Source organism: Pleuronectes platessa, chromosome 18, assembly GCF_947347685.1.
Source record: "Pleuronectes platessa chromosome 18, fPlePla1.1, whole genome shotgun sequence".
In the NCBI taxonomy this organism is placed as follows: Eukaryota; Metazoa; Chordata; class Actinopteri; order Pleuronectiformes; family Pleuronectidae; genus Pleuronectes; species Pleuronectes platessa.
In genome coordinates, this window is record NC_070643.1 from 3594770 (window position 1) to 3621047 (window position 26278).

General features: G+C 39.3%; 1 protein-coding gene across 6 annotated transcripts in view; it reads left to right on the top strand.

Annotated features, from left to right (window-relative positions):
• thrb (thyroid hormone receptor beta) overlaps nucleotides 1–24889 on the top strand; it is a 109120-nt gene extending 84231 nt beyond the window's left edge. For 4 of the 6 annotated variants that reach the window (XM_053446639.1, XM_053446638.1, XM_053446637.1 and 1 more), the window contains 8 exons: nucleotides 488–538; nucleotides 14030–14130; nucleotides 14230–14377; nucleotides 15216–15421; nucleotides 16524–16610; nucleotides 16932–17078; nucleotides 17552–17810; nucleotides 18479–24889. In XM_053446639.1, the coding sequence (XP_053302614.1) occupies nucleotides 488–538; nucleotides 14030–14130; nucleotides 14230–14377; nucleotides 15216–15421; nucleotides 16524–16610; nucleotides 16932–17078; nucleotides 17552–17810; nucleotides 18479–18720 (1241 nt within the window). In that variant the 3' untranslated portion in view covers nucleotides 18721–24889. Of the gene's footprint in view, nucleotides 1–487; nucleotides 539–4122; nucleotides 13202–14029; nucleotides 14131–14229; nucleotides 14378–15215; nucleotides 15422–16523; nucleotides 16611–16931; nucleotides 17079–17551; nucleotides 17811–18478 lie in introns of all 6 variants that reach the window. The other 2 variants (XM_053446642.1, XM_053446641.1) reach the window with 2 other exon arrangements.
• Nucleotides 24890–26278: the final 1389 nt, after the last annotated feature.

The following is a 26278-nucleotide window of genomic DNA, read 5'->3' on the forward strand; positions in this document are numbered from 1 at the left end:
ACCACAATTTACCCCATTACCTTTTTATCACAGTCTGTGCAGTACACACAAGGACAGTTTGGTTCAGTTAAGCCCTTTAAAGACAATTCATACCCTCCTGGCTCATCATGGACGAGGGTTATTTATATCAGGTTGTAACAGACTATTTGAGCGACTCTGTGTACACCACAGATATAATTTACAAAGTGAATTGGCTGTCGCGTGTAGATTAAGCCGGTTCCATCGACTTCGCTGATCCGGCACGAGAGACACAAGCTCACCTACATCACATGAGGATACTTACTCTCTGTAAAACCATGAGACCAACGACAAGAGCACTGTGAAAAATAAATGTTTTGACGCCTCTGTGTTAGGACTGACATTTTATCAGACTCGCTGTTGAATGCATTTGTTTGATATGAAAGGCAGAGGAGTTAGAGTCTGCCTCTGCCACCTGTTTCACTGAGCAAGCAGCTTTCTTTAAAAGTGCCTCTCCCATCTATTTTAGAGCCAGCAGAAAATTGCTCCCCCCCCTGGAAAGATGAGGCCATTCAAAATGGTAATATTTATCCTCCCTCTCAGCACTGCTTTTCCTCCTCTCTTGTCAGTCTGCGTGTGCTCTGCGGCACTCGTGATGAGCTGCCTCTGATTCTAACCTCCTTCCGCTTTTGCTTGACATCCTGGTGAATGCTTTCAATGACATGATTGATTCTGTTTAGATCAGGAGATGTGGATAATGAGTCATTTGGAGGAAAAATGTTTTCTCTGGGTTTTTCATATTTTCGTGGGCTTTTTCTTATCAACAAAAATCATAATCCATCACTTAAATCATCCACTAAGCTCATGAGGAATGGCTTACTGAAATCTAGTTCAAACATAATTTCATTGTAGATATATGGAGGAGTAGCTGCAGACAGAGACAATGTTTTCATTTGACTGAAGGCTGAGCTAAGATTTGGTTGTCTGGGTTGGTTAGATAACACATAAAAACCCACGAATGAATGCGAAATATAATTAAATGTATTTAATCCAACAATATTTATGTCCAACATGAATCTTAATGAATCCATAATCTCACATGAATCCAAACTCTCCTCTGAGTGGTAGCATTTGAATGACTTAATTGCAATTTAAGCTGAGATTTATTTTCTGCATGTCTATTGTCATTGTGCAACTTCACATTTTGGGGCGAATCCAGATCAGGGGGTGGATCCAGACTGAGTTCTCTGAAAATAATTCATAGATATAGATTTGTTTAAAATCTGGTATGTTTAGGGGACTGATATTTATATGTGTGTGCAATTTGGTGGCGAGCAAGACAACAATCTGGATCTAGTGAATTTAAATGTGGTTTCATTAAGGGACTGTTGGGCCTTGACATATGTATGTTTGTTCGTTTGTTAATTAGCAGGGTAAACCGATTTCCAAGAGACCTCAGTGCAAATGGCAAAAGCTCAATAGCATGAGCTCCACCATGCTGTGGTGTTCAGGAACAAGGACAGCATTCTCATCAGGTTTATCTTGCATCATACATGAACAATGTCAGGATAATGAAGCGTGAATACAAATGTCTGTGTTGACACAGTGACAAAAAGGAGCATGCAAGGTGTAACCTGTTTGAGGCGATTGTAGCTGGTTCTAACATGCTGTGAACATGTAATCAATCAAACTATGGGGCCGCTGTGGCTCAGGAGCTAGAGCGGGTCTACCACTAACCCCAAGTGTCCTCCAGCACGTGGAACCTCAACCTGCCCCTGACAGCTGTGTGTGTGATGTGTATGTTTGCTGTGTGCACATAGATGCACTGTATGAATGTGTGTATGTTTTGAGAACCAGATTAAGTTTCAGGTTTTCAGATGCACTAAGTCGCAGCATTTCTTAGTCTTAAATTATAATAAATTAGGTGATTGGGGTTCGGACAGTTCCAATAATGTCATCCTAGTCTCCAGAATATTTGTATGTATATTTACACCATTCTATTTTCAAGAAAATAATTGGCTGATTAATCGATAATGACAATAATCGTTAGTGACAGCCCTAATCCTGCATTCTACTCCTGGGATAAAGGATTATACCTTCTATCAAAAAGTCTGAAGAGACTTGTGGCACCATTTTTAACTCTAATTGTAATTGCAAACATGTAGTGGATACTTTTTACTGCCCTCTCTTTCTCTGTTTCCATCACTCTTACCCACCAGTGACATAAAGATCCAGCAGAGCTTCTCGTAAAACTGAAGGACAGGGAGGCCAATTTCAAAAGCTAGTAGTGCATTGCCTGAGGTGCTGATGGCTTGGCCTGAAGTAATCCATCATGCGGTTTTCTTGAGAGTATCATCCAAATAACTGCAAAGTCAACACTGCACTTTCTCAGGTCCTGAGCGATACACCTGCCATGAAATGATACCCTCTCTGCAGTAATAGTGTCTGTGTGAGGGGGCAGGAGGCCTATTGTGCAGTTGAGGTGCTTTTTTAAAACCCTGACATGTCCTGATGCTTCACTGCCCTCGTACCTCCTAATCTTTTCCTTCATGTCAGGTAGCATGTTTGATACTGCGAGAAAATAAAGGCTCATCCCCCAAAAAACTACAATCAACACTGAACTTCCCTGTGTGCTCAGCAAAGAAGTTTATAAGATGAGTGGTCACAACTGACTATAAAAAAGGAATCTTCCTTTGACTGTGTATCCAATTACCCGCCAACCATTCATCCGATAGACGTTAAACTCTGTGTGTGTTTCTGTGAAAACCAGAGGAAGTGCGTTGTGAGTCAGTTTTTAGACGAGCAGTTCTAAAAAAAAAAAAAATTTGACAGACAAAGATTTGTCTGTTTAATTTCAAACCGTGAACTGCACTTTTCTAAAAAAAAAAAATTTACCAGACAAAGATTTGTCTGTTTAATTTCAAACCTGATGGGCACGGTTTGTCATGATTTATGAACTCACAGTGCAATGTTCCATGGTGTCAAAGTCCTGTGTCATAACTGTGATAAGGTACAACCGTTAGTCAGTTGGATGGTTGTGTAGAGTTTATTTAGGTAATTTGATGTCTGTGTTTTCAATTCTTTGGAGAACCAGTCATCCAAAAAAACGTCACAGTCGAGAGAACTGGGGGATAGGCAGACAGACATTATGCCATCCATCATGGCTGGCAGCTCTTATCTACTCTCCACTGGTCACTGGTGCATTCAAGGACTCTTCAGTCGGGGGCTGCTGTGAATGTATGAGACTTGTCTCTAAACCTCTCTGATGACTGTCCGCATAAAACTTTAAAAAATATCTCAGTTCAGTTAAAAATGTCTGAAATTGGTGTGATAATTACTTATATATGCTTATCTGACACTCAATAGCATGAATTCATAGCATGAATTCATAGCATGAATTCGGTTTGTAATAGCACGTCCTACATCTTTCCATAGAGCCTTACATTAGATTAGTAAATCAACCACATTGACTTGAAGTACCTGTTTAACTTTTTTGCTCTTTCAACTTGCCAGTGTTTGCATTAACAGCAGTTTACTTAATAGTCTAGAAAGATCATTCAAGTTCAACATTAAACAAACATTTCTTTACTAATTGAGAGCTGTGTCCAGTAACCCCAATGTTGACTGTCGTTTCTATCACTTCAATCATCAATCAATCACGTTTAACTTTTATTGCCCAAATTCACAAATTAATTTTTTTTCTATAGGGCTCTAACAAGGTGAAACATCCTCCGTCCTTAACTCTCAACAAGAGGAATAAAAACTACCAAAAACACCCTATTTACAGCTTCTCCTGAAGTTAGCAGTTGAAGTAAGCAGTTAACTTCCCGATATCCCCAAATATGTCCTAAACCGGCCCGTCAGTCTTCTGCACGAGGCAGTGGATTTCTCTGCTGATCCTCAAGTGAGGTGAAAAAGATCTCCATCACGTGATGATGTTGAGCGTTCTCTCTGGAAAATTACCTGGTGCAAATCTACTTGGACCTTTTCTTGAGTAGCTGTTGGACTTGTCACAAATCCAAATCACTGGCATTATGAACAGAATATTTGTAGGCAAGTGTTTTACTTCTGTGTGTTTTTTGTCACCTCCCTCCTTATTAAGGCCTTAACACTGATCTCCGTTGTTTATTTGTTATTATGTAATTTCCATGTCATTTTGTGGAGGGGTAGGATATGAGCCAAGGACGAACCAATTACATCTTGAAGCAGGTATGGGCAGATCCAGGATTTAATTTTTTCCCTTTCTTTAAAATGGCGAGATATTGCACCAGCCTTGGCAGAGGTGTGTGAAAGTCCCCTTCTAGTTTATGCTGTTTCTATCTTTAGTTTTTTTTTTTCAATATATGGTGTGTGTTCAACCTAGTGCCATTCTAGTTATGTCTAGCATTTACTTCCGGCATCCTTCTCTGACCTTAATTTGAACTTTTCTGGTTTTGTCTGCGTGTTGTGGTGTGTAAGTTTAATTGAGGTTCAGTTCTATCCGTCTCAGGAGAGATCTCATTAAATAATGTTTAGCCCCAAGAAATAGCTGTGTGATGATTCATTCCTCTCTCAGCAGTAGTTAATTTACAGACTTCCTATTGGGGTCAGTGAAGGGAACAAAAGCAATTCTGATGGACTGTTTGTGACAATGACTAGAAGTTTATGTCTATGGCTATCAAAACACTTTTTAATACATGAGCAAGACTTATAGGGCACGCCGCACGCATTTTAAATATATATTCTTTGCCTCAAACTAAAGATTTGTATATTTCCTTGGATGATAAAAGATGGGGCGCGGGGGCTTTTCACACACCAACCACTCAGCTCTGGTCTGATTCACACACTTTAAAACGATATTTTAACATTTTCTGCAAGCAGAAGAGCGACCAAATGTGAAATAAGCGTGTTGTCAACTTTGACAGGAGATCCGAGGCAGGACATAGGGAACTCAAAGTAAGATGAACCTCAAACAAAATAAAAACTAGGTTAAGTGGCTAAAGCAGAGACAGAAACATAAAATCCAGGATCTGAATATGCATATAAGTATGAATAGTCAAAAAGGATGAATAAGGGGGCTGTCATGAATTGACCATTTCAGGAGTCACTAGAGTTTACAGAATAAACATACAGTACAATTGAGTAACATCATTTTAGTGGTTAGCTGGGAGGTGTTTTTCATGATGCTGCTGTGAGAGTGTTTCATTTTGACTTGTTTAACCACCTGATTCGATCTTCCGTGATGTTTAATCCCAAATCCATCAGACACGCAAACTTGATCACGGATTTCTTCGGTCCTCTGTCTTTCTTCTGCGGCATAACTCATTCCATGCTCCCTGTACTGATTCCTTATATGCTCACATTTAAAGCCCATTAGTAAGAAAGCATATTTTGGTTGCATTTCCTTTTTAATGTTTAATGTCAATAAGGCAAAGGTTTTCAGACAAGGACCTTTTAAGTTTAGTGCTGTGCAGTCAAGGGCCTGGAGCTGCACTTGAACCTTGCCTCACTTAACTATAACTGCCTAAATCCCACTTGGCGGGTCAGGCAGTCCTTGTGTCTGATGCACGAATATTTCACAGTATGGATTGCTCAGCATACAGATCATGATGCTGACTAGGAGGCAAGAGATCATTTACTGCACACTGTACATACAATGATTTGAATCACAATTTTGGGTTGTGGGTAATGTGAACAAAAAAACTGCAGTATATCTCAAATAGATTACTTCCTTCCAAAGTTCAGGATAATCCTCTCCAACTCTAACCTTTACCAATTGGAGCCTTCTGCTGTTGCCCTTGAGCTTACCATGCACTTTAAGGGGAAAGGTTCCGACTAATGTGCCCTCCTCAGGTAACCCAGTGTAGCCGGGGACATCTGACTCAGGGCATCATGTCAGTTAAGGGAAACGAGATCCCTCACATCCAGAAATTGTTCATGACCGGCTTTGAACCCCAAGTCCTAAAGTAATCAATCAGGGAGGGAATATATCTGTGCAGAAGCCAACTGCAGGGCCACTGTGCTGAGGTGCCATCGATAGAGAAACTATGTTCCTGTTTGCATGGGCACAAAATAGGAAGGTTTATCTCGGCCGATTGCCAGGACTGCCTGGAGGTAGCTGTTGGACCGTATATATGTGGTTATTTACTCAGCATGATTTCACACAGGAAATGTGGAATATTCTTCTGGAAATACTTTTCCAATTTTTTTTATTAGATCAGGTAAGAAAAAAAAAACATCTGAGAAATCCCAAAAAATTAAGGTAAGTAAAGAAAGACAATTTTAAATGTTTAAATTAAATAATTGTTTTAGTACATGGAATAGCATATATATAATAGACTATAAAATTAGCTCAATACTAACTCATTATGATCAAGCCTATTTATATAATGAATGTGTACTTACTGTAGCTTTTTAAATCATGAATAACCTGCTCAATACGGAAATGCTTGATAGGTGTATACATGTATATCAACACCTTTTACATGATCTTTTACATTGTCTCTAAATTAGCATGTTCTAAATCAAAATCTTTTTGTACCGTACATGCTTATTAGCAAAACCATTCGTTTTTTAGCTGACTTTGCAAAAAATTCTAAACGTATTCAATGTTTTCATTTTCATCAAGTCACAATAAAATAAATAGAAATAGAATTGTCTTGATTGTTACGACCAGCAGACTAATGATACATCGCACAAAAGCTCCCGAGGCGAACCTGCAGGTGTTAACTCTGTCCAGTCAGACAACAGATTGCTTCAGCATTGAGATTCGTTACACTCTGTCTGTCTGACGCTTAACAGTTTGTTCACAGTTGTTTAAGAAACTCCAAACAAGATTAGTCCAAGTAAAGGACGTCACCTCAAAAAAAAGTTAAACTGGTATCAAGGCCTCTTTACAAGCAGATTTGCCTCATCGGGCCAGCCTCTTACCAGCTGCTGCATGTTGATCACATCTACTTGTCACACACTCACACTCATGAATAGATGGAGTCAGTAATCCCTTGTTAAGCCTTTTTAACAGTTCATCCAGACAGATAGTATACATTGATCATTTATGAATTCTTAGGTTTGTACAGTTTTAAAATAAGAGGACTAAGAATTATTTTTGACTTTTTTTATTAGTGAGATTTAAATGTCTGTCGGATGCTGTGATTTCAGATTCAGATTCTGTGAGTTTGCGCTTGACTAGAAAAAACGGTTTTCACCAAGATCTTGATGTTTATAATTGAGTCATTATTATGAGTTTAAAAGAAAAACAGTTTAAACAAGTGAAAAGATTCATTGCATCACTCATGCATAAAAGGATCTTATACATTCACGCCCCTCGCCTAACAAGTTAACACGACGCTGTTACACCCCATCAGTGTCAGGAAGATCCTTCCGTTTCAAACCTGGTGTCTGCGACCACATTGTCCCGCTGTGCATCAAATGTAGTGTTTTTACCATAAACGGCAGTAATCGGTTTGCCAGAGCTGAAGAGCAGAGTGACGCAGATGGAATCAGCTACAACAACAAGGATTGTGTCTGAGACTACGGCAAAAATTAAAAGAAGCGTCAAAGAGAAGGGTCAAAGAAATGTTCCAGATAAAAACAGAAACTCAGCATTCAGAGGAAGAATTACAATCTAAAAAGTATCAGCATGCACCAACAATGTTTGTTATAAATCACTGTCCTTCTTTATGGAGTGATTAATTATTTTTGAATTCCTCATAGTTCAATATTTGTGCTTAAGAATGAGCAAGCACCCAAAACATCAAATGAAACAGATGAAATAGAATAACGCTATTAATGAAATACTTTATGAAATTCTGGTAAATAAATAACAAATCCGACTCACTGTCTTTCCTGGAGCAAAATACGATGCAGGGATGACCTCAGTAAACACAAACAAGCCGTGAGGAGACTGACGATCAAGGTTTATCTTACATCGAGATTCTTTGTGTTGGTGAACGGCTCACCTGCCTCAACATGAAATGTGTGATTCAGTTATACGATATGTCTCCATTAATATTTAGCTGTAAATATAATGACTTGATCTGCTTTTTATGTGAGGATATTCAATCTTTGCAATGGTTGTTACAGACATGTCTGGGTGTATAATAATATGAACAACATATCCTGATATAGGTCATTTCATATGCAATGCACACCCCAGTGTAGAATATTTTCTGTAATTTCAATGAATTATAAACTAATATATAAAATATAAAGGTATATCAACAGTTAAATTATAGACTTGTATTTATTATATAGACAAATGAAAGGTACCTACTCAGTTTTGACAATATTTTGTATTTTATTTGGGACCTTTGTGCAAACTTTTGATTTATTGTGTAACAAAATGTTAAATATTAATATAAAGTGTGCAAATAGGAATATGGAAAAAAGTGAATATGGTTAAAAATATCAAAACATAAATTAATCTAACAGCAGAATAAGGGCTTATTCAGACACGAGCGCCTCATTTTGTCTTGGAGGGCTGGACTATTTCTCCTGCTCAGAGTTACCACATTGTCAAATTAATTCTTCTCCGTGTTTGTTGGTCTTGCTTCCGTGCAATTTTCTTGCCAGCATGAATAAACAATACATTATATATTTATATAATTTCTAATCATCACACAATATGTATTGTCATATCGCTCAGAATCTACATGGAAGTATTTTACATGAAAACAGCTGTTTACCCAAATTTAACATTTAAAATAAATTAAGCCGTTCAGTATATTATTGTGAAAATAGCTAGTGTACTTGTTAGTACAAACCTAGGTATGAGCTTCTTGCTATAGAAAATATTCACAATACACAATACTTGGTATTTACACGTCTGAACAGGCCTGAATGATATAAATAAATAATAACAACAATACTAGCAGTTATTTTAACAGTACTCAGCAAAGCTTTTGCTAGCATGTGAAAAGCTGAGTACTCAGGATTAGGCAAGATCATTTTTAAATGTATCATATATATTATATGTACTGTAAAAAAAATCGGGGATTTCAGGAATAATGTCCTGATTTTTATGAGAATAAAGACATAAAATTATTAGAATATTCATAATTGAGACAAAAGTCCTGAGCAGGTGAGTTCCGCTCCTTCTGCATCCAAAACCTTGAACTGTCTAATTCTTACAAAACCCCTTTGACCAGCACACGGATCGAACCAACATTTCCTCCACCACAGAAGAGGCAACTTCCTCCAAGTCATTTCTTTCTCTAAAAGACTAATTTTCTCTCACAATCTGAAACTAATGTGGATGCAATAATTTTGTGCTGATTGTATAGTATGTTGTTATTTGTGAGAATTGTTCTTAAGTAGAACTTAACACTCAACACAATAATTGCTCCATTGTACTGCAGATGATTCTGTTTTTCTGATATTCCCCTTCTAACATAGCATGAAGCCTAAAATGATCTATCGTTGGTATTTATAAAGCATTGTTCTAAGTTATCATTAATTTCAACCAAATTCTTGTACAATTATGACTTAATCTCGTAATATTTCGACTATATTCTTGATAGTTCATATATTTGTTTTCCTTTTAAGTGGCCCTGATACCTAATGTGTATATATGTATATATAGTTTTTTTAGCTTTACATAGTGGCAGATGTATGTCTTCAAAAACACATTCATGACTTAGTTTTAAATGAATTGGGAAACCATGGACTTCTAGGGTTATAATTGACTATCCAACAATGCTTCACGAGTCAGTAGCCCTTTTGTTTGATTTTGTTCCGTATTTTTTAGATCTTTGCAGAAACTCTGCGTGCTTCATGGTACACGAATGTATCTCTGTCATGCAGATCCCACATCTAATGAGATTAAAAAGTCAGAATTGTCACTTCAACGTGTCGGATGACACGTTTAAGTCGCTTTAAGTGTCATAATATATCAGGACACGTAATCTGTTTTTCTGGCTTGTGGTCTCTAGGTTTCCACCTGTATTACAGGATTATCACAACCTGTGTTGAATATGACCTTAACAGGCAGTAAATGATACTGGATAAATATGGCAAATAATATTGATTTTGCACAGCTAAGGTCAAATATATATCGTCTCCAACCATAGAAAATGTTTTTTTCAAACGTGATCTATATTTTATTATTCACAAAGCTCAGAATTGTCAACAAAATAGGAAAAAGCAGAAAAGAATAATACCAGGTTAAGGTGAAATTAAAAGGTATAATTAATTTACATAGTGACACATGTAAAGTATAAAAGTAATGTTATTTATTGTAAAAAAAAAAGCTCTCTTGTTAGTTCAAGTATTCAAACTATGTAATTTCACTTATACTCTGTTCATATTTTCAAGCTTTTGGGGGAACCTAACAACGAATTTTATTCAAATTCAAAAACAATATGGAAGACTAATTTAGGATGTGATAAGTGAATAGGGTTGCTTTGACACCTCTAAGGCTAAAACTAAGAAGAAGCTTTAACTCTAATGCGGCGGGGGGTCTCCAACATCCCCAATTGTCAAACTGTATGGAGTGAGATGAGGAACTCCAATGTATTTGTAAATCATCTTGAACAAAACTTAAAAATGTGTCAACTTTTGCAGTCAAATGTACATCAGAGGCCTGATTATCTGTATTTCTCTATAATCCTGTATACACCAAGAGTATTGATCGTGCGCTGCAAGAGTGCAGACTGACTGCGATTCAGGGAGTTCAGATCAGTGCAAGCAGCAGGGATCTAAAGCCAAAACTGCACGCGTCTTTACTCAGACTTTACCATGTGTTCGTGCATTCACATGTCTCCATGTTGGTAACCCACCTTCTTGTGGTATGTGTTGTAGTACTTAGTCTGGCAGTTTGGTAAGAAGATAAAAGACATCTGCGTGATCAGATCTTAACTTAAAAACTGTAAACAAACAAGAATCGAAGCGACAGACGAATAAAAACAGATCTTATTCTGGATGTTTTTCTTGAATAGCCGGCAGGTATATGTAATAGTTTTACTGAAAGTAAATAATTAATTATGTTTAGGTAGTCCTCTATGTTATTTTAATTTTTTTGAGCTTCTGTGATCAATTTGGAGCTCCCTCCTTGTGTCTCAGAATAGAAAAACTAAATAATGCCACAAAAGCCGCTACTCTCGACGGGAAGTAAATTGAGTTCAACAGATATTGAGTGTCTGTATTCTAGGTGCAAAGTAAAAAGGCGTGTTTTTATTTACTCTTTATTAAGAATCTTAGTATATAATAGCATAGTTAATATCATGGTTGGTCATTCAAATGAAACTGTAATGGTCTAGCTTTGAATTAATCTTTACGAAAACAGGTAATATGAAATGAAATGTGGAAAGTATGCTAGATAGGGCTTTACATAAAATGTAAGGATTTGTCTCTTAATTCTAACAGAACACTATATATTCAAAATATCAGAGAAAGTACTTGTATGAATAAAAAGTAAAAGTAAACAGCACATTTTCACAAAGAAGATAAATTAGATTGTTGTTGTTGCAATGAATTCTGCATTAATAGTCATCATTTTAAATCAACAACCTGTCAACGAAGATGTTCCTTTTGGATTCTTAAAGGTTGTGCGTCATTATGTGTGTTTGTTTGTTTGTGTTTACATCGGCAGCAGCAGTAGCATTCCTAGGAAGCACTTGGTAGAACAACGTGTAATAGTGAACTATAAAGAACAGTAAAATTATTAAAGAAGTCATAATGAATCGAAACAGATAGACATCATCGCCATAAGGCTTATCCCATCTTTATAGAACAGGAGGCCTAATCAATATGGCTGAGTCGGTGTATTATCTAAAACAGATCACGCAATGTCTCAATCAATGCATTGCGCATGTGTCTTATATTTTGGGGAAACAAAATATAGATTTCTTTGCGAATTACAACCTGTCTTATTTTAGGCTGAAAAGTGTCATTACCACGCAAATTATGAAATATATTTTTATAAGAAATAATGTGATATAAAGTTAATCAATCTTAAAAAAATACATTTTTAGAAAAATATTTGATAAAACCATTGTTGTTGTTAATGCTTTTAAAATTTAATTCTGAGTTGTACATTTTGATGTTCATGAAATACATATAATGGTATGCATCATACAAACGATTGTAAAAATTGTTTTATTTTGTTCATTTGATTTGTCCAGTAATCTAATCTAAAGTTATTTTGGTTATTGTTCCTTTAGAAGGTCTTACCTCATCTCAGGAATTCGTATATTTAAAATGAAGTCAAGTTTTCCGTCCTTCCCCGCTTGCTGTCTGTGCCTTAGCTTTGCCGTGTCGTATAGAGCTTAAATACATATTACAGTCTTAACTGTAAGAAGTAAGGGTTATGTGTGTATGTCAAACTCCTTGAAATCTTCTTAGTGTCATAACGTTCACTAAATAGTGATCTAAGCAAGCTTGTTTACGGATTCTGTGTGAAATACCGACAGGATAAGCACAGGGCTTTATACACAAAGGTTAGGGGGTTAAGTAAGATACCAGGGGTGCTAGAACTAAGGATTTTTAGATGATATAAAGTGCCATTACTTATTTTTCATCTCTTTATCAAGTGTTTTTTGGAACTTTGCTGTCCAAGGAGTTGTTCTTCCACTTGAGGGCATGTTATTAACAACACGCGAGGTCTTAATCTGTGACATCACCAGTGTCTGTGGCACATCTAGGATTTGTGGAGCAGAAGATTAGAGCTCCACGTCGTCATAAACCTCTGCTCCTCAATTCAGCCGGATGGTGGCAGGTGGGACAGTTGCTAGGTGTCGTCCGTGGTCTTTGGATTTCGTGGACAAATGCTAGTGCGTCTACGTAGAGTAAAGTTCTTCGCGATTATTTTTTTTTTACCGTAAGCTTCAAACTGTCACTCAGGTGGCTTGATGCTCTACATCTGACTCTGTCTCCTTTTTTGTGAGAAAGACTTTACCCAGAACTTTTTATGCTGCTCTTCTGTGGCTCTCCATGATGAACTACTGCATACCAGACATGTATGAGATGCCTCATGTTGGCATGGGAGGCTACACGATGCAGGGCAGTGGGGAACACTGCATGTACTCAGGTGAGGGGCCCGGGTATGGCCACTTTGAGCCCCAGCCCCTGCACCATCCGCCCTGCATGGAGCAGACTTGGCCCAGCCAGCACTACTCTTGCTCTTACACTGGTGGCTCGCCTGTTTTTAAGAACGAGTATTGCAGCATGGAGATCCCTCTTAGTCACTGCCACCATCAGCCTGAGTACTTTCCTGAGATCAAACCCGACTTCTCGCACCTACAGTGGATGCAGGGTGCTCACAGAAAAGGTACGAAATTAGATCCTGATTGTTTACATCGTCAAAGAGAACGAGAGATTTTCTTTAGGCAAAACTGTTGCATGTAGACTTTGAAGGTTTACAGTTGTGAATTAGGTGATTGAATTGCTTCCATTGTTAGATGGTCTCTCGATGTAGGGTTCGATGTGTCTTTGTTATTCCCTGGAATAGTTTTGGAAGACTCCTTTTTAATTGATGAATCAATGAAGTCTGGCATTTTCAATTTAGGTCCAATAAGTGTAAATCCAAGACTTAGAGCATCATGTGGTTGCAAATCTATGAGCGGCACTTGGCGCATCTGAGGGTTGGAGTTTTTTTCAGGCGGCCGGGGTTTCTTATTGATTGATGTAGAGGCAACAGAAGGCCGATGAGAGATGATTTATTGCTTTCTTCACAAACCCCCCAAAAAAGTATTGATCAGTTTCTGAACCTCCAGTCTCAGAGGTCAAAGTACTGATCTCATTAAGTTGAATCCCAAATAAGGGGCAGGTGTTAACACAGTGGGACATCTGGAAGCAACTGTGCTGTACGTGGAAATCTGTGCTGTTCAAATTTGGGGTCGTCTAGGAGTCAGTCTATCTTTATGACTTTACACAACATCAGCATTTCCATACAAGTCTGCGAGAGGACAGAAGTTACAAATGACACGAAATGAAAACAAAGCAAAACAAATACTTATACGTTGAAACTAATAAGGCTTTATTACAATAACACCTTAGTTAACCGTCTACTGTGTAACATATTTAAAAAATCGGGTTGAACATCTGAACACATTATTTTCAATCAAATCTAATATTGACCGTCTGTTCTTCTCTCCAGGGTACATACCAAGTTACCTGGACAAGGATGAGCTATGTGTAGTGTGCGGGGACAAAGCCACAGGCTACCACTATCGCTGCATTACCTGTGAAGGTTGCAAGGTAACGTGAGCGAGTCTCAGTGAATCGTAGCTGCAGCTTCATGCACTCGTCGTCGTCGTTTGAAAACCGTTCTGAGCATCCGGCCGTCTGCTTTTCTAGGGTTTCTTCAGGCGGACGATCCAGAAGAATCTCAACCCGACCTATGCCTGCAAGTATGAGGGGAAATGTGTCATCGACAAAGTGACCAGGAATCAGTGCCAGGAATGTCGCTTCAAGAAGTGCATTGTGGTGGGAATGGCGACCGACTGTAAGTTGAATTAGCTCAGCCAAGTGGTGCTTGAGACAAATTAATGTTGCCCTGTCTACTTCTCAATGTTGTGGCTGCTTCGTTGGTGTTTGTTTGTTTCCTCTAATGAAGAACATCAACCTGCAGATTTGCACTTTACCTAATTATGGCTATTGAAGTATTTTTGAAAATCAATTAATTGTAATGAAAAAATAGGGTTAACATTTTATAGAGCAAATTCTGAATTGATAAATCAAGAAAATAATGAAACAGTTAGAAAATAACTTTTGGTGTAAAGGTGATTTAGGGAGTTTCTCTGGACATTTTCCTTGAACACAAAGGAATTTTTCACAACTGAAATGAAATTGATCTGACTCCAGTACCGACTCAAAACTGCACAATTCTGTTTATTTGAAAGTCAACAGGTCAAATAAGGCATCTTTCATCGTGGACTTGTTAAATCAGCTATATTTTAAGCTCGTAGTGAATGTTTTAAAGTTCACAATATAGACCTTTGGGTGGATTTATCACTTTTAAGTATCAAATGTGTTTAGGCTAAAACTCAGCTCATGGTTTCTAGTTTTATCATTTCTTGTAAGAGTGAAATAGTTGACCAAGCAAAAAACGATTTAAACCTATAAGTAAAGAGCTACTTGTGAAAATTGTGTTTGATTTTATTCGCTGGTTATGTGCACCGAAACTAAATTTGATTTTCTTTCTTGTTTGAACATTTTACTTCTGCCAAACTTCTATGTCCGGTGTGGTCACGCACATGCCTTCTTCTCCCTCCTTCTCTCTCCTCTTCCACTCTCATTGTCTCCCTTTTTCTTCTCCTGTGCCTCCCCTCCCTCCACCCCAGTGGTGTTGAACGACAGCAAGCGGTTGGCCAAGCGCAAGCTAATCGAGGAGAACCGGGAGCGCCGTCGGAAGGAGGAGCTGCAGAAGACGGTGTGGGACCGACTGGAGCCCACCCAGGAGGAGTGGGACGTCATCCGTATGGTGACTGACGCCCATATGTCCACGAATGCCCAGGGCAACCACTGGAAGCAGAAGCGGAAATTCCTGGTGAGACATCGCCCTCCTCCCTCCCTCCTTTCTGACCACGGGCTTCATTGTATCGATTACCCTGCCTTATCAAGTCCAACCCCCTCCCTCCCCCCTACCTTCGCCTCCCATCCCTCTCAGACCCCTTCCAAGTCATGCCCCTGTCTCCTCCGCCTCCACCACAACCGCTGTTCCACTGATCCCCGTGTTAATATGTCCATGTGTTTTTTTGTATCTCCTTGTAGAGTGGGGAGAATTAGCTGGACGATGGAGAAAAGTGTGTTCCTCAATGTTTCTGCTCTTATTTATAATGGAACATCTTATTCCTCTGTTTTTTTTATGTGCGATGATCGTTGATTGCTGATACTAATGACTTGCTTTTTTTCATGCTGTTTCACTTTTCTTTCTTTCTGATTTCAGCTTTTCGATTTCTCACCTAATCTTTTTGTTTATTTGACTAATTTTTATTCCTTTCTGTGAAGTTGAATCGCTGTGTCCAGATTGAAAATCTGTCAGCTGCTGACTTTACATTGGGTTTCTATGGCAGCATCAGAGGAAACACTCAGAACTCACCAGGAGTGTTTGTCTCCCCGTTCTTTTTTTTTTTTTACTTGTTCCGGTTGGTTGTACTTTTTAAACCTCTCGTCATCTGCGGTTAAAAATCCTGTGATCAATGTTTAGTCTGCACAGCCGGTCCTTTTCCGACCTTCTGCTCTGAACAGCTTGAATAGGAGGATGTTTTTTCTAACCAGTGTTGAAATTAGATTTTTGTTGAGACGGACATTTTTCCTATTAGAATGAATTCATGGTACTCGCAACAAAATAGGACATGATGGTATTGAACTGTAAAGCAGCATTCACTACTTCTTAAAAAAAATCTGATTGAGGTTTTGGCAGATTTTAGTCGCATAAGCCGTCGTCACGAATGTCAGCGTCGTCCACGGTCGAGTATTTCTGAGTCGTGGGCCTGATTCTCGCCATAGAAACCCATCTTGGATTTCTGTCTTCCACTGTTCTCTATCTGCACACTCTCTCATCTGTCAGTTCTAACATGTCTTCTTTTTAGTTGGCTTGAGACGGGTTCTTCATTGAAACTTCACAATTCCTGTTGATTATCCAACAGGTCGAGGAAGCTATGCTTCTTAATGAAATAACATGTAATTTATTCTATACTTCTGACCAGAGTGCAGCGGGGGTGAAGGAAGATAAGGTGAGATACAGCAGACAAACATACATATTAAAAATGAGAAAATGGAGCCTGATACAGTGTGTAGTCTCACCCCCAACCATTTACTGTCATTCCCATGTTTAACACATTTAAATAAGTTGTATAAAACGTCCCCATTTACATCTACACATCACATTACTTTCAACTACATGGTTTATTGTATTCCATGTAGTTGACAGTGAGAATTATATTCTCACTGCTAGGTTATATAATGTACTTAGAAAACGCTGTTGAAGGCTCTTGAATTTTTCATACAAACATGGAGACCATTGAGACACTGACGCTCCCGTCTTGTCTTCCCAGCCTGAGGAAATTGGTCAAGCGTCCATGGCAAATACACCTGAAGGAAACAAAGTGGATATAGAAGCCTTCAGTCAGTTTACAAAAATTATCACCCCTGCCATAACCCGAGTGGTGGACTTTGCCAAAAAACTGCCTATGTTTTGTGAGGTAAGTGTCACTGCTTCTTAAAATGTAGCGTGTTCCCTAGCTCTTTTTTTTTTAATATTCATAATTTCCAGTGTAGTGGACAAACATTTCTCATTTATTTATTAGGAAAAATACATGTAAAGTTGTTGTTGCAACTAGTTTAATTTAGTTCAGGTGATACCTATCATCGAACAAACGTAGGTTTTAATTTATTGTCAAAGTGAAGCAAAGACAACAGTTACTTATAAGAGCCCATAATTCAAAATGACAATTTCAAAACAGGTAAATTATTTAAATGTTGATTGGTTTTTAATGTTTTTTTTTACTTTTGGTGATTGTATTTTCTTCATACATGTTGAATTATATTCTTATATGATTTAACATGATGGGTCTAGCAATTAATTGGAATAGATTAAATAGAAGTGTAACATTAAATTCGTAGTTATTTACAGACTTAATAATAACAATGTTCTCCTCCGGTTTCTTATGCTCAGCTGCCTTGTGAAGACCAGATCATCCTGTTGAAAGGCTGTTGCATGGAGATCATGTCGCTGCGAGCGGCAGTTCGCTATGATCCTGAGAGCGAGACTCTCACGCTGAACGGGGAGATGGCGGTCACACGGGGTCAGCTTAAGAACGGAGGCCTGGGCGTGGTCTCAGACGCCATCTTCGACCTCGGCGTGTCGCTGTCCTCCTTTAACTTGGACGACTCTGAGGTTGCTCTTCTTCAGGCGGTCATCCTGCTTTCATCCGGTGAGCAATGGACTCTATTTACACACATGAATACATTTTTATTCTTACTTTAATCTATTAGCATACCCCTTATATTCCAGGGGACCGTTTAATTAATGACAATAGTTACCAGACCAGAAATACTGTATTAGAGACTTTAAAGCCATAATTTATCATTTATATATATAAAAATACAACAAAAAGAGCAGGAACAAAAGAATCGGGATCCGTCCGTAAATCACAATGGTCACTTATCCCACTGTTCAATCAATACATCACCCTAATCATAGTGAGGAGCTTTGTTCAGCTACTGTAATTTGTTTTTGCCCCCATCACCATTTCTCTGTGTGACGCTCTGCATCTCATTGGAGATCAATATTGTTCTGCTGTGTGCTGTACATGTAGACATGACATGGGGTTAACCTGCCCATCTGCTTTGTCTTCTGACACACTTAGAGTTGAGGTCTAATCAATAGCATTTTCTGCTTTGTCACTCTAACCCTAACCCTTTGTACCAGAAAAGCACACCACTGAATGTCAGGATAAAAACAGAGTATATAATCCATACACAAACTAGAAGGGCACTCAGTGGAGCGATACCTCCGACAAAGCCCAACGGTCCCTTTGTGAATGTTCCACCTCCCCGTTTTTATTTACACTAGTTCCATTAACGTTCCTTTTGCCTTCAGATCGGCCAGGCCTGAGTAGTGTGGAGCGGATCGAGCGCTGCCAAGAGGAGTTCCTGCTGGCCTTTGAACATTACATCAACTACCGCAAACACAAATTGGCACATTTCTGGCCCAAGCTGCTAATGAAGGTGACGGACCTGCGGATGATCGGCGCCTGCCACGCCAGCCGATTCCTCCACATGAAAGTGGAGTGTCCCACCGAGCTATTCCCTCCTCTCTTCCTGGAGGTCTTCGAGGACTGACCAATGGATTAGCGTGTATGTATGTGCGTGTGTGTGTGTGTGTGTGTGTTGGTGTGTGTGTGTGTGTGTGTGTGTGTGTGTGTGTGTGTGTGTGTGTGTGTGTGTGTGTGTGTGTGTGTGTGTGTGTGCGTGTGTGCGCGCATCCGTCAGCGTCTGGGCACCCTGGTGGTCTCAGTGGTGTAACCAGCCGAATGGCCGTCACATTGAACTTTCTATTAGCACTACTGAGTGTCACTTCATTCCATACGTTAGGATTAGCTCTCTGGTCTAGTTTTGGATGGAACCATTCCTTACAGTGCGGGTACATTTTTTGTTCTGTTGTTGTTATTATTGTGGATATAACTTCTCACCTCGGATATGTGTTGATGATTGTACAGTTGGCATAATGGTGATTTTATCAACGCTTGTTTATTCATTAGAAACCATGCAAATGTTGTATTTTCCTTCCTTTATGTTGAAAATTTCAAAATGGCTGCTCACCTGACACAAAAACTAGGACGTAATCAGCTATTTGTTAGTCTTCCCCCCCGCCTGCCTGCTCGACTTTATTGGACCCCTTTGTTGGTTGATATTTTAACCGTCATGTACCGTCACCTACTCGCTATCAAACTATGACACGTTAACGGCAACACTCACTCACTGTAATGGACAGCAGCTCCACGGGCCTGGGGTCCTCTGTGCGTCGCCACCTGTCACAATGTTACCACCGTCATGCAGCGTTCAGAGGCGTCGGGAAAATCTGAATATACAGAACAGCAGCTGTAGACGAAAGTCCGAGTCAGAAACTTGTCAGAGCTTTTCTGGGACGCTTTTATTAACAACATTGGCTTCTGCACTACGACAGCATGTTCGGTTCAAAGGACAAGAGTGTTATCTGTGAGGCTCATGTTTTTCGGAGCTCCTTAAAACCTTATCTTAACATCCTGGAAATTGTATAAACCACATGATTTAATGAATAATCAAGAAAATAAACACAGTTGGTAATAGTGGGTAGCAACTGCATCATAAGCCAGCACTCGTAAAGACGGAAATACAGCAGGGCACTGGTTTCTCTTATTCCGTGGCTCAAATTTTCTGTCCTCTCTGTGTTTGAGTGAAGAAAGTCTTGTGTCCGTGTCTGTTGCCTTTACTTTTACAACGTGGACCACGAAACACACTTACTCTCGATCCCGACTTCCGACTTTGAGAGGAATGCAGCGGTAGCATTACAAATGAGCCTGGTCACTGTCGCCACAAACTGGTCAGGACTAACTAAAGCACACAATGACGCCGATGTCATGAGAAGACAATCATGTTGTATTCGTTTTTTTGTGTGTAACAATGCCACATGCTGTGCCAAAACCAAGTGAATGATGCCCTCCTTATTGAATCCCTGCTAGGGCTCTCATTGAGACTCTGGCACTTGACTTAGTTAGTGCGTGTCGCTCGCAGACTCGTTCCACCGACACATTAGCAGCTTTTAAGTGTTTTACCGCGGCTACCTAGTCACACGTACAACTTTAACCGCTTTTCTTTTGTTTTCTTTTGTTATAGTACGACTCCCCGCAGACGGGAGGCCGTATGTTAAAACAGTGACGTCATGGTGCTATGGTGGGTTGGGGAAATGGCTGATTGAACTGTATCGTTATCTACGTGCAGAGACAAACATTATCTGTTCACGTACCAGCCGACCACCCTCTAATGATGGCATGCATAGACACTAACACTCAAACACGCACACATACTTACAGTATACCTTTCACACACATGCACATACATGTACAGTATATGCACACATGCATGTGCCTACATTCACACATAGGTCAGACCCCACCACTGTGACCAAACAGTGGGACTCGGAGGCCAAGTGAAAGTTGGCTGGCCCGATACCTGATTCATCATCAGCAAGGTACACTGAGGGAGCCGCTGAGATTGTGAAAACGTAGCGCTTTATCTGTTTTTTGTTTTTTTTAGCCGATATGTTCTCTTCTTTTTTTTTGTCGTTGTTTTGAAAGCTTCTCAATGGTCTTGTTGTTTGCAATGTGACAAAAAATACATTTGCTTTGTATATCTCGCTTTTTCAAGCTTCACACTACTCCTCAAAGCCGCATGTGTTTATTTTATGTTTTTCTCTTTTCTGTGAAGTGATGCCTTTTTATCAAAGCAATAGACTTGCTGCAGTGTTTGAATGACCCGGACCTCACACACACACCTCACAAACTGTACAGACTCAATACAAATGCACAGACAATCAGAGGGAGAGAGACGAATGGGGGAACAGGCACCCAGACTCAGGCGGTCGGTCCGGTCGGGCCGGGCCATGCTGAGCCACGGTCATTTGGAAAAGTGACATTGACTATGTTTGCATGCACCCCTCACCTCCACTGTGCTGTTGAACTCATGTGATACACTGAGCCTGCCAGTAAAAAAAAAAAAAAAACGAAAACATTTGGTCAGTCATTACAAGCAGGAGCGACTTACTCAACCATAACAGACTGATTTATAGAATTGGATCAGTCCTATATTTTGTTATTAGATTGGTATTCTGGCCTTTAACCACCAAACAATCCCAGGAGCTAAACTCAGGAAGGATTTTACGACCTAAAAGTCTTATTAGTACACTTGTTGTATTTCAACTGCATCTGAAGAGCCGTACAAATCTGAATTCAACATTAGCAAATTAGACCTAAAAATGGATTAAAATAAACAATTGTTTGATACTTTTTTATGTAATGAGAAAACTAAACTCATCCAGTTGTCTTTTGTAATTGACGATTTCATCACTGTTTACAGCTCTACATTAGTCATCAACCACACTGCTCTCTCGCTCTTACCTCTTTTTTGAAACTTTTTAGACTTTAACACTAGTCTCAGGAATTGGGCTGCATAGCTTTCTTTAAACATCGACAAAATCCCATGCTCAGCCCCAGTATGCTGGCACCAGCTGTAGCTTGCTTGCTTGCAGTCTGGTTGACAGTTGTACACACACACACACACACGTGCTGTAGCAGTTTGTATGATTGTGTTTGACCTGTCACTGACATACAGTACTGTTAGCACCACATACTACCTCAGCAGTGGGGGCCTTTTTGGAGGATGCACACTGAGGCCTGGGAACCTAAACTGGAACTAGGTTCCTTAGGTCAAACATTTTCCTGAGCGACTGTAAATGTTTCTGGATCCCCTCACAGGTAAAAGGCCACAATGAGAGCTAAGACTATTGCACAAAATAAAAAAAGTGAGTAATTTTAAAGCTGCATTAATTGATTTTCTTATTACCCACTAGGGGCAGAATTCGACCAAAAACCAAAAAATTATTATTCTAGGGCATTCATGTCCACCAGAGGTAATGTGAGTCCAATTTTTGTCTTGTTGTCATTGTTTGATTTCCACCGTTCCCCGGGGGAAACTTCCGACCTTTCAGATATCAGAAACATCCTGAGTTAATAAGAGCAGTGAGCTATAAAACACTAAATATAGGCCTATGTTGAGGTGTAGAGTTTGGTAACAGTTCTCTGTGGTCCTTTTCACAACAAATGTTAAAATATTATTGGTGGTGAGTTAGCTGCAGCATTTCACACTTTTTCATTGGAGCTCATTAACTTAGCACCGCCCTCGGCTGTTTAACCTTCTGCTCACCAGCATATATTCAGCACAATTTCTTTGAGTGAGCCATCTTTTCTTAACATTTAGTCTGAATCAAGGTTTATGGATCCCTTTCATTCAGTGGACTTGTACAGACAAGACGATTACTGTAACCAGGCTCTCTCCCTGCCTGCTTATGGGTAGGGAGTATAGTATAGTATATATATATAGAGTCAAAAATTGAGATACACGTACATACTTTAAAGATTAGACTGCTTTGTGGATCTGAAGAACTTAAATATCCAGTCTAGAATTTAACCTTGAATTTGATCGTAAAGTTATCATTAAGTTTTAGAGATGAACTTTTTAGTTAGTATGCCATGTGTGTTCCAAAGTCACAACATTTCAACTTATTTCTCATTAAAATCTAATTTTAGAAGTTTTATTTAATATAAAACTATATGAAAGAAATGGATGGTTGGTTTCAGACACCAGAACCTCAGATTAAAATGATTTAAAGTAACCTCAAAGTTGTATTAACAAGTTTTAGTTGGCTGTTTGATATAAAACTCCACAAGAAGCTGAAACTCGCTTGTTTTACAAATTGCGTCCTTGTAGAGTTGCTACAGGTTTATAAACTATTGGTTATCCTCACTTAAATCAGCCCCACTTTGTGTGTCTGCTGACCTGATGACCTCAGTCTCCGGCTCTTTAGCTGCTCCATTGTCGCTAACTTGATGTCTGCTGTGTGTTGCTGGGTAGGAAGTGTTAGCTGAGCGTTTAGCTGATAGCAGCAGCCCGTTCAAGGGCATTTTCACACCTGAAAGTCCAGACCATGGTCCGACCCAATCTTAACATTGTTTAGATTTGATCCGCTTAGTTTTGGTTTCACATTATTATTGAAGGACAAAAGACTTTAGTGGGACAGATGTATGTCCTGTCGTCATCGCCTACATTGGCTGGGACTACCTTTACCTTGACGTTGGCATGTTGTCAGTTATAAATTAGTAAATAGATGAACCAGTTCGCATCATAGTGTTCGTTGGAGCATTAGTATTATTATGGTATTACCACCAGCATTACCAACTCTAGGTGCAGTATTCACACTATTTCCAATGCTGCCAATGAAAGTTGTAGTCGGTCAAACATTATATTGTTGGAGGTGAAGACTAAAAGCAATCCTGCGAGCCCCTTACTCTTCTTTTCTTTTTGTATTGTCTGACACTATCTCAATTTGCTGCAATTGGTGCGAAAGTGCGAACCATCCAAAAAAGAGCTTTCATACTGCAAACAAACACTTGATATGGACTGAGACCACTGTGGTCCGATCCTACCTTTGGTCCGTTGGTCTGGACCATGGTCTGAGGAACCTTTCACACCTGTTGGTTTAGTCTGTGGGTCTGGATCAATGTGTGAAACCATAAAACCAAAACAATGAGCTGAAAGGTGCTAAAAATGTTCTGTAGAGTTGATGGGACACATGATAATTCCCTGTGGGTCCGACAGTGGGGTGTGACCCCCTCACATTACAGGTAGTCCTCAAATAAGAACTAATCAAATGCAATTAGTGCAGCTTTAACTCAAACCTAAACAAAAACCAGTGTAAACAGGACGAAACTAACTCGGTGTAGTCGACGTCTATTACACAATTGTGATGTGTGTCTTGCACAGTGCGAACTGAATGAGTGGCCCTGGGAAAACGGCTCAAAATGACACGTACGTCACATCAACATCTTTACTTGAATGGTCATATTCACGGGGGCTGTTGGTGCATGTAAACATAGTCATCACTGACTGCTGGTTCAGAAATGTTTACTGTTCCTGAGTAGGTGCCAGTACGCTCTTATCTCTCCCACGAATTGTTACTGTTAAAGTTACTCAGTTATAAACTTATAACGAGAGTTGCACCATAGAAAAAGCTATTTTACAGTACAAAGGAAAAAGGATGTATATTTTCAGACTGCAGATTTTTTTTTACAGATGTTGTTAGCCTAATATGAGCATACTGTTTTGCATAGCGTTAAAAAAAATGACGTCTTGCTCTCCAATCCATGTCCACGTCTACAAAAGAATTATGAGCAAGATAATATGAATCATGAAAAAAAAATTGCACTTTAATTAGTGCAGCATTAGTTCCACAATAAAAAATAAATAAAAAAAGGTTATTACTGTGTCTTGACTTCACTGTCAGTACAAAGCAGCACAGCTCCACACGAACACAGCTGAAGACATCTTCCTGGTCAAAGTGGGACCAGCATCGGAAAGACAAAAGTCATCCACCGTCGACACAGATTTCTCTCCTTGTGTGTTTCAGTGTCTTCTTATTCAACTCATCTGTTCAACACGTACAGGAAAACCGTGGCAGAAGGGAGGGATTCAGTGTGTTTAGGTGCAGGAGTGAACCTGTGGGGTCAAACCACAAGGTGCACAAGGTTCTGTTGCTAATTTGCTCTGTTGCAATCTGCGTCTTACTGGAAACATGGTCCAGTACTGCACTGTCCAGATGTGGACGTTGCTTTGACGTCTGACGTGTGACGGCTCATGGTTGACGATGATAGCGGCTAATGTGAATTGGCTCTTGAGAATAAAGATGGTTTTGAGAGAACTCGGTTGTGTGTTTACTTCTCTCGCAATTTCATTTTCGGGGGAATATCATACTTTGTATTTTAATTGTGTCGTTAAATTTTAACTTTTTATATATTTTTTGTTATGATAAGACCCTGTTTCTCTTGCTCACGTCTGGGAACATAATGGGCACACCATTATGTTCCTAGAATTGCTTATGAGGTAATTCATTATTTCTAATATTTGTGATAAACAACCCTTTGGCTCATGGCTGTGGCTCAGGAGGTAGAGAGGGTCGTCTTCTGACCAGAAGGTCGGTAGTTTGATCCCCAGCTCCTCCGGTCTACCTATGAGGTGTCCTTGAGCAAGGTACTGAACCCCAAATTGCACCTGATGGCAATAGTGTGTGAATAAATGTGTGTGTAAACGCCCAGGTTGAAGACTTCAGGTCTTGTGGTACAGACGTCCACACTGAGAAGGCAAGTCACACTCTTCCACATTTTGCACGTTACTGTCTTGCAGTTTTAATTTCAAATATGAAAAACTGCATTTTAATGCTACTCTTATACATCTCTTTAAAAATACAATACGGCCCTTGTAGACAAAAATATTCCTGAACGTGACAAAAAAACATCCATTTCTTTCAGGATTCCAACCTGTTAAATGCTAATTTATTTACACATTGCCACTATTGTATTTGGTGAAAAACATAAACCAAATGCTAAGAGTTTTTCTTTTTTTTTAAACATGAGAAAATAATTGAATCTGGTAGAAAATGGTAAAAACTATACCAGCCAGGGCCCCAGAATGAAAGCAAGTGTTTTTGTACCATGTATAATCAACGTATAAAGGAGCTGATGTTGCAATTCCCAAACATAGCCACAGCCTGGACTAAAATATCCCCAGTGAATAAATAAAGGTTAAATCAAGTATAAAATATATTTTTTATTAAATTCAGAAACTTTGGTCAGGGCCACCAGTTAAAACTGATCTGAGGGAACACAGTTTAGTTTTAGAGCCTCCATGCTGAGCCTGAAAGAAAATATTGTGTGGTCAGATGTGACAAAAATAGTGTAAACACAACGTGTGTCTGGTATAAAACAGGTGCTGCTCTTCACCTGGGTTACATCAGCTCTATGTGGTGACGCTTGTGGGCAGCATCACTTCAAAACACCCTTTGGAAATGCAAACCAAAACCTTAGTACAAATAAGACCAATCAACACAGTGTGTGCTCTCCTGTAGCATTTTAACTGTGTTCACTTCTTTTGGTCCAATATTGAAGACCATAATTACTCTATAAGCTCAAATCTGAGCACGTTAACATTAGACTTTGATTCCTGCAGTAGTGTGTGAGTTGCTATTGAGAGCGGAGCCGAGTTGCAGATGGCGTGTGAGCTGCAGGGAGGGGCAGCCAGTGGACAGACACAG